Genomic DNA, 13,267 nt, shown 5'->3' with positions numbered 1-13,267 from the left:
ATATAAAGTTATTGAGCAGTATAATATATAATAAAAGTTACACCAATGAAAACAAACTAAATGTATAGTCTAAACTCATCAGTCGAATAGAGACAATATGACCTATAAGACTATAAAGACGAAATACTTTACAGAGTATATAAATGATACATTAAATTTTGGATCATAATCAACACTTAATTATATTAAAAAAAATCTATATTATAAATCTCTTGTTTTTTTTAGCTTTAACTTTAAAATAACTTATAATACAAAAAAAAAAAATATGAGCCAAACATATACTAATCCTTACTTAATTTTTATGATTATAGTCGAATGTTGAGTGTTGTCTTTGATTCATAAGATAACATCTATCTTTCCTTCTTTCTAAAACTTTGATGGAGAAGTATGCAATCAAGACAATGTCCCAAGACATTTATTTACTAAGAAAAGAAACAGAAACCTACCCTTTTATGATTGATTACAGTGGTCCAATGTCCCTTCATGAAATGTCATGTTTATTCAATCTATATTATTTTACTATAATGGTTTGTTTATTTCCCTTCATAAATAGTTGTGTAATCAAGTTATATTTATTCATGAAGATTCGTAATAATTTTACCTATCATGAATCTTGTTACGACAATAAAAAGAGAATTATCACTAAGTACTCAAAAATCTCTATTTTGCCTGTGTTTTTCTTTGTATAAACAAAAACAACCTTATTTCTTCACCCATTTTTCTTTTTTACCTAAATTCTTATGTTCCTCTCTTTTTTATCACTTTCCCCCTCTCACATCAGTGATTTCTAATATGTTTCTTAACCCTATATGCATGACCAGTTGTAGTTATGATATGCATAATTTTAAGGAATACATAAAGTTGTTAAAATCTATCCGCTATTATCCCTTTAAACTATGATGCGATGAACACAAGTAAATAAAGTGGCTTCGAATAGATAAACACCTCATTCGATCACCCATTCTAGCTAAATTATTTTGTCAACAGTTATCGAGTAAGGCAATTGGTCGATCAGTAACCTATGACTCTATGAGGTCTTAACATGATCGAGTTTAATTTGTTAGAAATTCTATTTCCAAATGTTATACTTCTATTGACTAAAAAAGTACTATAGAGTTAATTGTAAGAGCCAAGTTTAACAGCAAATCCAAACTTTTCTGAGGAAAGATCTTGCAAATCCTGCCGATAAAACTGGGCATTCCAACAAAGGCTATCGAGCGAAGATCCGGTGCACCCAAAGAGGATAAAAAAGAAAAGAACAGAAAAAAGGGATAGAAAAGGATTCCACGTTATTGGAAGGAGCTGTAAATCCCACTGCAAACACGGTTCAGCCATTCCAAATTGCAAGCATTGCCTTCCCAAACTCTAGTTTATTACCCTAAAGCACCAAATCAGTAAAGGGCAAAAAAATATTCTTCTGTAGAAGACTACATTCTTCATTTCTACCCCCTCCAAACCCTACCCATTTTCCAAAATAACCCTACTTACAAAAAAAACATACTATTCTTCCCCTTCAGCAACAAGCTTCATATCAGTATGTCCACTCCTGTGGCAACCTAATTTCATGGTACACCACTGGCTGAGTCTTGAAGTTGTGCTTCTGATTCGAAAGGATATAATCACTCCTCACCCTGGAAACAGCTGCAGCACCTAGATGCTGTATAATATTCACCATTTACCATGTTGGAATTAAATCATTGCAAGTGCTGCGGCTGGTCATGGACGTTCAGATTTAGGGCCTGCGCCACTCCAGTGGGAACCAGCACAGTCGAACACGCTGCAAGCACAAAAACATTAGCCCAAAACCCACAAAAGATAAACATCAACATCGTGGCACGAAAAAAATAATACTGTAGACCACGACTACACAAATTTATTAACAATTAATCAGAATCAAAGCATAGCTGCCAACATTTATTACAACTACAACCACCGCAGAAACCTCTTAAACTCCACCTCAGTAATTATGTAAACGACCCCATTAAATTTCTCAAATCCAGCACCAAATCCTCGAAAAACGTGCAACTCACCTGGTTCTTTCGTGACTCAGCGTTATCAACTTGCGGTGGCCATAGCAAACCCACCCCCCTCACCCTTTTTCATATTTTATTTATTTTTTGGGTTTGTTTTTTTTTTTTCATTTTTTAAAAAACTGACAAATAAAGATAATTTAAACCAAATTTTAAATGAAAAGAGAGCATGGTCCATTGATCCATTTTAATGATTTCTCCTAAAAGTTTTTTTCTTATGTTTTCATCTACCCTTTTAGTAAGAGAGGAATAGATGGAGAACCAAGCCCGTAACATTGTACCATATAGCATTGCACCAAACAAGAGTGAACTAACTATCCATGAGTAATAAGTTTTGGATAGCCTTTATTAATGGCTTGGGAAGCTCTAGTAGGTTGCTTGGGCAAATCTAAGGTTGCGGTCCATGCATGCATAGATTCCGAGATAAAGACAAAGGCTTATTAGAGAAAGACTAGTCCTTGAATGTTGTTTTTTTGTTGTTGTGTGATGCTGACGCTGATTTGGCTTTTATTAATGGGACCTATCTTCCTTTACGTTCTGATAATGCACATGGTTGCCATGATTCTTGCAGATTATGCATATCATGAAAATGCGATACTTTAATATTTGCTGCACAACCTTAGGATAATGTTGATAAATATTACCCTCATATCCACTTCTTGTTGCTCTTCTTTTTTGCTTAAGGTAATTGCCATATGCATTAATGAGAGAAAACCAATTAACCTGAAAAGTTAGTGTAGTGATTATATTCTTTCACTTACATGTAGTAGAGACGACTTATGTAACGAGTTTTCAATTTTTTGTTGTGTGTATGTCACAATATTATAAAAGCTTAGTATTTAATTTAGTGAACTAAGAGATATCGGATGATAAGATAAAGGAGAAAACCAATGGAATTTATGAGGAAAGGAAGAATTTTATGATTTTAAAACTTGTGTCCTTAGAAAGGATAAATTCCTATATATAATTCCAATATTTAAATAGATTTTAAGTTTTTACAAGGTTTTAAAAAAAAAAACTTCATAATATACGAGTACTCGTATAACTGATGACTTGTGTTAGCCATCTAAAAAACATTTGAAGCCAATTTAGAACAGGGTATGCCAGAAAATTCATACAAGCTAACAATAAATTAAATCAGATACCAAGCAATCACGAGTACAGCGAATAGCAAATAAGTAAAAGAACGTTGTATTTACTTTCTCAAAACATAATTTTAACATTATTTCTCCATAAATCACTACATAAAAGTATTTTGCACTTATTTTACCATTCAAATGTGTTACACTTCGCATGTTATGTACCGTCCAATTATTTCACAATAAGTTTTTAAAGTCTGGTGCAACTAATATGCATTAATATGTTGAAAGTAAAATCACGTACCTGTGGAGGAAATTTATTGTTGCATTTGCCATTTAGGAAACGTAGCAAGAAAATTGACAATGACCATTAACAAGAGTGGCTTGTGAACATTGATATATTTTTCCCAGAGACAATTTCATGACTTAATAATATATAAAAGATTTTGTTTCACGAGTCCAGCACCTATAGCATCACTGGTTTTAAATTTTGTTTAAAACAAACATTTTAAGTGGAATAACTTACCTTCAAAACAACTAAGTTGTCACAAAAAGAAAGCATAAGGAGGAAGAACAAAAGAAAAGAAAGAAATACAACTCAATTTCACTTTCAAGCGTTGATCTTGGAAAAATATAGCCGATTCAATATCAAAATGTAAGTCCATCACTTTACAGAAAGTCATGTGGGAAGACATGGGAGGATTATTCTAAATCTTGAAACGCAACAAGAAATGGTTTAAACCTACGAAACAGTGTTGAGATAATAGGAATTAAATAATTATTTTCTGAAAAAGGAAGAGCTCGGTAAAGAAGTCCATACATAACATGTTCCCGGTAAAGAGGGGCGTAAGCAGAAACAGAGAACAATCAAGAGTAATGTTATTTACACATCCTGTTTTTTTGTAATTTCGAAAGATATAGAAAAGTGTCATATAATAGGCGATGTGATGGAAAGAAATAATAAAGAAAAAAATTAAAATATTTATTGCATGGTTAATGTTAAATACTTGAAGAAATAGAAGATTAGTTTAACCAAGTGACAAAACTAAGTATCACAGTTCCATCTTCAACTTGACCATAAAATCTAGACCAAATATATCACTTTATTCTTATAAGAGTTAACTTGATGGGAAGGAGTTAAACCTTCTTATCAAACAAATAAACCAAAAATAAAACTAGTTTACTCCTAAACTATAATTGTATTTAAATTTTTATCATTGAATTGATACATTTAACTCAATTGGTTGAATATGATGAATTGTTGTAAATATTCTTAAGTATCAACTTCAATTAATAGAAGAAGAAAAAATCATTAGATCCCAATTCCTTAAATCTTTAGAGATATATCTATTGTGGTTAAACTAAGTATTGGAGTTCGATCTTTAACTTGACATAAAATCTAGTTCAAATATATCACTTTATTCTTATAGGAGTAAACCTCATGGGAAGGAATTAAACCTTCTTATCAAACAAACAAACAAAAATAAAACTAGTTTACTCCTAAATTGTAATTGTATTTAATTTTTTATCATTCAACCAATAGATTTAACTCAATTGGTTGAATAGGATGAATTTTTGTAAATATTCTTAAGTATCAACTTGGATTAATGGATAAAAAATCATTAGAGCCCAGTTCCTTAAATCTTTAGAGATATATCTATTGTGCAGTAGAGTTGTTACACAAATGTCTTCATATTGATATAATATTGTTCACTTTGAATTTAAACACTCATGAATTTATTTTTAGTCATCACTCAAAAAGTCTGACATCAATGGAGATTATGGATGTGGGACTTTAATAATATCCAACAATCCTTCCGTCAAATAGAGGTATCACCTAAAAGGCATTATACTAATAAAGACTATGGATGTGAGACTTTGGTAGTATTTCAATAAACTTTTTCTCAAATAAAGGATCATGGTTTAACTTCTATTCAAATAGTGGTATTAGGACAAATTACACAGATGGACTTGAAACCACATCATAATCAAAAATCTTAAGGCATCAAATTAATAAGTCTTATTTACATATATACTATTTAAAATATTCAATTAGACTATATTCATACTTGAACTCTAACAATACTATTAAATAAAAGTATAAAAGATATATATATAGAGAGAGATCCTTAGAAAAGAATGAAAGAAACTAGTGACATTATGCTTGCATTGCATATGCATGAGAATGTGTCTTTAAATGAAATCAGTTAGACCAAATAAGTTCTAGAATTAGAATTTTTCCACTTTTCTGACTTTTCAACTTTGTTGGAATAACCCTTTATCCTTCTAGACACGCCAATGTGATCTCCTTTATTCCTCATGGGAATACCCTTTCCAGTTGCCATGAAAAAGAAGTTTATCTAATATCCAACAACTATGTCTGCAATAAAAGACAATCTAGCATTGTCACTACCAGGGTCGTTATTTGCGGCCTAATTGCCTAACCTTAAGTTTGGAAACGGTCTCAGTAGGTTGTTTAACTATCAATTCGTGAACAAAGGAATTGATGCATGTCTTTTTTTCATAGAATCATATTAGGCTAAAATACCATCACCTTTAAATTTAATTATTTTGTTCATTCATGTAAACTTTGTAAGGACACAGAGAGGACGAAGGAATAAACTTTGAAATGGGAAAAGGACAGCAGCTTTGTCCCAAATAAATTTTATACGTTCATAATTTTTTATCCTACAACATAACTAATTGAACTGATTTGAAGGAATATAATTAACATTTTAAATTTTCACATAACAGTATAACAAATGTTTCTTGAATAATGTTTTGTCCTTATAATGTACAAAGTTCTTGCTTTTAGTGTTTTTTAAAAATTCAATTTTATCCTAGAATTTTTTTTTTTGGTTGTTTATTTGAGTACCTTGTGTTTAATTAGGAGACTGGTTTGTCTAGTTTTGTTGGTTTTCTGTTTTTTGTTTGTTTTCTTTACTCGTGTAACAAAAAAAAATTGACCGTTAAGTCTAACGGAGAAAAAAAACTACAGGATCAAAATAGAAAAACCAGAAATTTATAAAGATAAAATTTTAAAAGATTAAAATGAAAATAGCTAATTTGAGGGAATCCAAACAAAAACAACTAAATTTTAAAAAAATTAAAATTAAAATGACAATAATTAAGAAGATTAAAAAATAACATTAGATTTTGTAAGAACTAAATATTTATTTTACTCAAATTTATAAATTTTAAACATTTAAATATAATAAATACATTAATCCAGAGTAAAAAAGATAAACTTGTAATGAAAGCATTAGTGATAGTAAAAAGTCATAAAAATTAAATACACAACTTTGTAAAATTTATATAATAATAGAATCACTCAAATTTGTATGTCTTATTTTATGTTTTGTTTTTGTTCTCCTCCGTTGTTATAATTCTTTCATTTCATGAAAGTTGTTATACCATTTCATAACTTCCATAAGGTTTTATTTTTAAAAAAAATAAATTAGTTGGTTCATAAAAAATGAGGTTTCTAATGTTGTATCAATGTAAATTAAAATTTAAACTTTATAAATTTAGCTTATAAATTTTTTAATTGTTTTAGTTTTGGTTCATCCAAAATTTAATAATTTTCTTTTTAATTCTCTAAATTTTAATTACTTTTACTTTGATTTTTTAATTTTTAATTTTTAATTTTTTTTTAACTTTTTCTATTAGATTTAAAGGTTAATCTGACAGAAAAAGTAAAAATAAAAAAAATTATTATAAAAGACGAAATTGGAAAATTTTAGAATATGGACCCAAAAAATTATTGAAGTATAAAAAAATTTAGTTTGTTCGTTTTGATCTCATACATCTCTCATTAATAGCTCATGAAAGCATGCAATACTAATGTTTTAATTTCAATTTTTTTTCAGCTCTGCAAAAAGTGAAATGGTTTTTTTATAATATTCTAAATAACGAAATATTTGTCTTTATTATAATAAAAGGAAGGAAGTTTGTGACTCTCTTTTTCAGTTTAAAATAAGAGTATTTATGTAACTTTATCTTATCATAATTATTCTGAATTTTACATTTTAATTTAATAAATTCTAAACCATTAGTACTTCTGGACAGAAGAAAAACTCTTCGCCTTCCTCTTTGTTTTATACGTTTTCTATCAAATTGCTTCCACTTTGTCTTCCACTCAAAGAAATAATTATGAATATTTATTTCTTATGCATTGATTACAATTTTTCAATGTCAATTGATAATTCTTATTAACAGATAAACATTACACGAGATCTGAACTCAATCATATAATACCATAAACCCTTCCTCTTCCTCTTCCTCTCTGCTTCATATACGTCACTTTGTCTTCCACTCAGAGAAGCAATTATGGATATCTATTTCTTATGTATTGTTGCAATTTTTTAATGTCAATTGATCTAAACTATCTTTTAATTTTTAAGACATTTTTCTTTTCAAAACTTCATTCTGATTATCATATTCCATCATACTCTCTATTTCTAAAAATATTCTCTCCATATATACATTGTTGACTTTCTGATTTGGGTACTTTTGTACTTCTAATATGAGGATTCACACTTTCTCTATCAATGATAGGAAAACCATTTTTAGGTAAGTCTCTATGAAGTTTTAATTTTAAAAGTTGGTTTTTCAATGTTGATGTATAATGAACATATTATTAAAAAAAAATTCCTCTTTACTTTTATCTTCTTTTTAGAGGACATGGTTCAAAGGTTTACATTACAAAAGGACATTGCAGCAGGGAAAATTGATTGGAAGATAAGAGTTCATATAATAAGATTGTGGAGGTTGTCAGAGTTTAAGATCGAATTCATTGCAAACAAATTCCTTGGAGATGATTTTGGTGGATGAAGAGGTTTTTTTATCTCCATAAATTATAAATTATAAATTTCATTGTTAGATAGTATAATTTTTTTTTTCTTCTGTCTGAAATTTTCATCTTCACCAAAAAATTATGATTAGTAAGGATATTGTTTTTAGAATCAATTACAATGAGTCAATGATCTTAATAAAGACATTGATAAATTTTTTTGCACATATATTGTTTTTTAGAAGCTAATGTATTTTTCCCTCTATTCTTTTAATTATTTTACCTATTATAATTCAAATAATAACCTTATTTTAAAATAAATTAAATTAGTCTGATTCAAATAATAACCCTTTTGTAAATATATTTATGTAATTCTTTATTTTTTATTCATATTAATATATTAGCTTTTACTTAACAGTCTTTCCTTAATAGTTATTATTTCTGGATCAATCATTTCAACAAAGTGAAAATTTACGAACAAGTCATTTTTCTCTCTCCGTGAGACGTTTTCTCTCCTCGTGAGACATTTTCTCTCCTCGTGAGACATTTTCTACACCTAATTCCCAACCCACGTATATCCTCTAAACACCATATACAAACCTCCCAACCCACGTATATCCTCTAAACACCATATACAAACCTCGCAACACCTCTGAACCATGGAAGACAACCTACGCAACATGCATATCGATGAAGATATGGAACCAGATCTGGTCATCCCAAATTTCCCTCATGATAACCCTTCAACAAACCTCTCTCTAAGTCTGGTTGGACGCTTCTTAACTGATCGTCAAATACATACCCAAATAATGAAAGAGAGGATGGCTGACGTGTGGCAACCGAGACGAGGAGTAGCCATTAAAGAGATAGCCTTGGGTCTCTTTCTATTCCAGTTTTTCCATTAGATAGACATGCAACGTATCCTCAAAGGAGGTCCATGGTCCTTTGATCGTCACCTACTCATTCTCAGCACTATAAAAGAAGGTGATATCCCAAGTCAAATACCACTATATACAGTCCCATTTTGGGTCCAAGTGCATCTCCTTCCAGTGGGTTTCATGTCCTTGATCGTCGGCCAAAGTATTGCTAATTATATAGGAGAATTCTTGGACTACGACGTAAAGAATTCCTCAGATTTCTGGAGATCTTTCATGAGAATTCGTGTTCTTATTAACGTCAGACACTACTAGAAAAATTAAAATTAGAGAGGGAAAAAATCCGTCACTAAACTTCATAAAATCCGTCACAAATAAGTTAGTGACGGAATTTGTGACGGAAATGAATCCGTCACAAAATTTGGCGTCACAAAATATTTAGTGACGGATTATTTTCTCCGTCACAATTAGTGACGGAATTAAGGCGTCACAAACAATATAATTTCCGTCACTAATTTGTAACAATAAATGTTTAAAAATTAATAAAAATCCATCGCAATTTGTGAGGGATTAAATCCCTCGCAATTTGTGAGGGATTGAGAATGAAAGAATCCCTCGCTATTTGAGAGGGATTAAATCCCTCGCTATTTGAGAGAGATTAAATCCCTCACAATTTGCGACGGATTTTATCCGTCACTAACTGAGATGAATCCCTCGCTAACTGTTTGATGACTAAATTTGAGGAAACAATTGTTTTAAGAGTCTAGTAATCGATTACCTATACATGTAATCGATTACCAGACAATAAAAGAACAATACAGACATCAAGAGGAGTTCCCAAGTTTAATGATGTGCTTAATCGGCAAGACAACACATGAAAAATAATGAATGACCTCTATCAGTGTAACTATGACAATAAAGCTTCATTGGAGTATATCCATAGCCATGATACTTTTCATCATTTAGAGATCAAAATCCACAAGGCACACATTTAGGCAAAGAAACCCCTTCAAACAATACACATGAAGCAACCTAATTTTACTAAGCTAGATTGCTTATATAGTGATGACCTTATACCTATCTACCAAACATACAATTAATAGAGGCAACATGTTCCAAATCAAATCATACAAAAATTCAAATACAGGGGAAAAAATTCGTCAAACAGTTTATAACAGAGCAGGATATTATAAAGGATTTCAAAGCTTTCCACTACAATCACCAATAGCAAGCTTGACCTTCTCACACACATTAGATTTACAAGTGAAATAACCTCCATGTTCTTTTTCCAAATTGAAATTACTGTAAGTTGGTGGAATCAACTAAAATTGACCCTTTGCTAAAATAGAGACGACTCCATACAATAAGCAACTTCTCATAAATCTCAGTATAATCTTAAAGCCGAGCAGACATAGTCCTTATTTAGGTTGCAGAGAGCCAGCTAATCTCGTGTCTTAAGAAAACCAGAAAGTGAAAACTGAAAGTCAAGGCAAACCTTCGGTGGCTTTTTTAATAGCTAAGTAGAAATTTGGGTACTCTGCTATCATATCCCCCATATCAGACACACCTGACTTAATGGGACCGTGCATCTATGTTTGGAAATGATAGTTAATGGTTACCACATTGAAGCATAAGGAGAAACTAATGGATCAAATAAATTTTAGTTATTCTGACTTTTTACTACTAAAACCCAGCATTACAATACAAAAGACATTGTTACAAAATAATCTATAGAGAACTATGATGAATATGTTGGGTCAGATTAGGCTAAAGCCAGCACAAACTGAGCTTCAAAACAATCAGTGGTTAAAAAGTTTTAGAGCTACATGTGAAAGAATTGCATAGAAAGTATATCCCTGAATTTTTATATACAAAACATAATGAAATAGAAGAACAAATAAACTAACAGTATATTTGTGCAGTGCCCGTTGAATTTATTGAGGAACAGAAATCTTTAGGGTGAAAAATATTTTTCCAATTAAACAAAAATGCTAGTAAGATTAAAAAATATATAAATATATATGCTAGACAATAGCACCTCTGCACCATCATCGGATGAACCACCTTCTTCAGCTTTCCTTTTACTTGGCAAAACATCAAGCAAGTCTACAGAAAGACGGAAAGACACAAAAAGGAAATTGCTCAATGCAAAAATAGCTATTAAATACATGAATAGAATAACCCACTTTAAGTAATACGCGGAAGCATTATGATCAAGAATGAAGAACCAAATAGAGAAAGATGTATACCTCGATTTGACTGCAGTTCCTTAGGATCCTTCTTTTCCTTTGCCACCCCAAAAACATCATGGCACAAATCCTTCATAGTAACATAAACCTACAGCAGAGCCATTCACAACCCATTTTAAAATTGCCAACACTAATCATCATTATAAATCCAATAAAACCATTACAAACGAAACATTCACTAACAGAACTTACACTAGAAAACTCAGATTCAGATGTATCGCAGAGCTCAATTAACTTAAGTTTGTCTACTTTCAGCTGCAAAACAAACACAACCACAACTTAAACCAAAGCAAAAGGACATTTCACGTAACAATAGAGGCTATAAATCAGTCACAATTCCACCAAAATCCATCAATTTACAGAAATCTGCGGACACAGGACCTTGTGTTTTTTAGCACACAAATAAAAAGCAACGGTGGTGAACACAGGACGCGTGAAATCAGCGCTTGCACGGCGAGAGACCGGCAACGACGAGACAAACCGATCCTTATATCTGCACACAAACAACAGACAAAATTCAGCAAAACGCGAAACAACGACGGCGTTTCATCAAACACGTGGCGGATAACTCACAGTTTGAGACCGTCGCGAACGAGAGGAATAATGCAAACGCAACCGAACTGAATCGCCAATTCCCTCACATCTATCTTCATCCTGAAATACCAAACACTCCGTTAACAGAAAGAAAACAAAGAAAAGCTGAAAGAATGAAAAGAAAAGCGAAAACGAACTTGACGCCAAGGTCGTTGTGGAGCGAGTTGTAGGATCTGATGTAGGCTCTTTCGGACATTCCGCTGAGCCTCACCGCAGAGGATCGGTCGAAGATAACGCCGAGCCTCGTGGTGGCGATTTCCAAGCATATGAGAGACTTCGCGACCTCGCCCTAAGAAAAGCATATAAAGAGGTTCAGAACAGAATCAAACGAATTAAACGGATTGGAATGGAAATGAGAGGAAGAAAGAAGAGGCATACGACTCCGATGACGGAGGAATCGAACTGGACGTCGCAGAGGCGGCGGAGCTCCGCCGCTTTCTGGACGACGAGTTTGGAGTCGGAGAGAGCGAGTTTCTTGGCTAACTCGGAAACGTCCATTTGTGGGTTTGGATCCCAAACACGACGTTAACTAGGATTTGGCGTTTGCATTTTGAAGGGATTAGGGAGCTGAAAATGGCGAGAATAGGAGGAGGAGATTGTGGAATCCAAATTAGATCGAAGTCGCTATTTGAATGTTCGCGCGCGCGGGGTTTGCCTGGAAAGTTTCGTTTGGCACCTCCGCTTCCGAAATCACTCATGCAAAAACTTCACGAATTTTTTATTTTAGGCAACAAAATATACGTATTTTTTTACGGGGCTTTTTAATTACTTTAAATTTATTGTTGATTGTTGATTAAATCGATATTATCTAAAATATTGTACATTTTGTATTTTAAAAAAAAAAGTAAGGCACTTGTTCAATCTTACTTCACGCTAATTTTTAATTATATTCTTTAAATATTTAAGGCGTATGATTATTCTTTTAAAGTTTTAAATATTGTGATATTGTATGATTATTATTATTATATATATGCATTATTTTATACTTTAATATGTTAATTATATCATTTATGATTCTCAATTACTTAATACTATTATGCTTATTATAATACTGATATATTTATACTCATTACCTATATTTTACTGATTTACTACTTAAATATAAAATTCATAAATCAATTAATAAAATGAAAATTTAATAAATTACTATAACTTGGAGAGATATTTTTTAAATCAATCAAGATTAGGAACAAAAATAATTATTTAGTGTAATTATTTTAAATATAATGTTTTAATTTTTAAATAAAGAATATTTAATCTAGCTACGAAAAATTACATTGACCCCTACTTGAAGTTTTTCTAATTAAATGACGTTGTATATATAATTTTTTATTCATATTTATCACCCGATTATATAAAAATTGAAAACGATATCAAGATAAATAAATTCAGAAGATAAAATATAGAAAAACAATCTAATTCTAAATTTTTTGTTATATTTATAGCCTAATTCTAAAAGAAATATGGAAATCGAGGATACTCATCACTCATTTAAGTAAAAATTGAAATTGAAATCAAAACAAATCTAGAAAGGTCAAACAAATTCTAAAAAAAAATATTTTTGTTAAAATTTAAATTCATATTTTTTACTATAAATGAAAATATATAATATAGTATGTGACAAATTATAATGCATATAACAATTTAA

General features: G+C 30.9%; 1 protein-coding gene across 2 annotated transcripts; it reads right to left on the bottom strand.

Annotated features, from left to right (window-relative positions):
- Positions 1–1,269: 1,269 nt before the first annotated feature.
- LOC145956899 (origin of replication complex subunit 6) lies at positions 1,270–12,331 on the bottom strand. 2 transcript variants are annotated; one of them, XM_083072755.1, is made up of 8 exons: positions 11,998–12,330; positions 11,757–11,908; positions 11,599–11,679; positions 11,407–11,518; positions 11,218–11,280; positions 11,026–11,113; positions 10,815–10,882; positions 1,270–1,777 (listed from the first exon to the last, which is right to left on the bottom strand). In XM_083072755.1, exons 1-8 carry the CDS (start codon positions 12,115–12,117, stop codon positions 1,733–1,735), a joined length of 729 nt encoding a protein of 242 aa, XP_082928881.1. In that variant the 5' UTR covers positions 12,118–12,330; the 3' UTR covers positions 1,270–1,732. The 2 variants fall into 2 exon arrangements, with proteins under 2 accessions (XP_082928881.1, XP_082928880.1); XM_083072754.1 differs by lacking the exon at positions 1,270–1,777 and adding an exon at positions 9,601–10,365 and having other exon boundaries at positions 11,998–12,331.
- Between the last annotated feature and the right edge of the window lie 936 nt (positions 12,332–13,267).

Source organism: Cajanus cajan, chromosome 4 (genome assembly GCF_000230855.2).
Source record: "Cajanus cajan strain Asha chromosome 4, NIPB_CcT2T_4, whole genome shotgun sequence".
NCBI lineage: Eukaryota > Viridiplantae > Streptophyta > Magnoliopsida > Fabales > Fabaceae > Cajanus > Cajanus cajan.
Note: the sequence above shows the minus strand (reverse complement) of the source record. Positions and strands in the feature narration are given on the sequence as shown.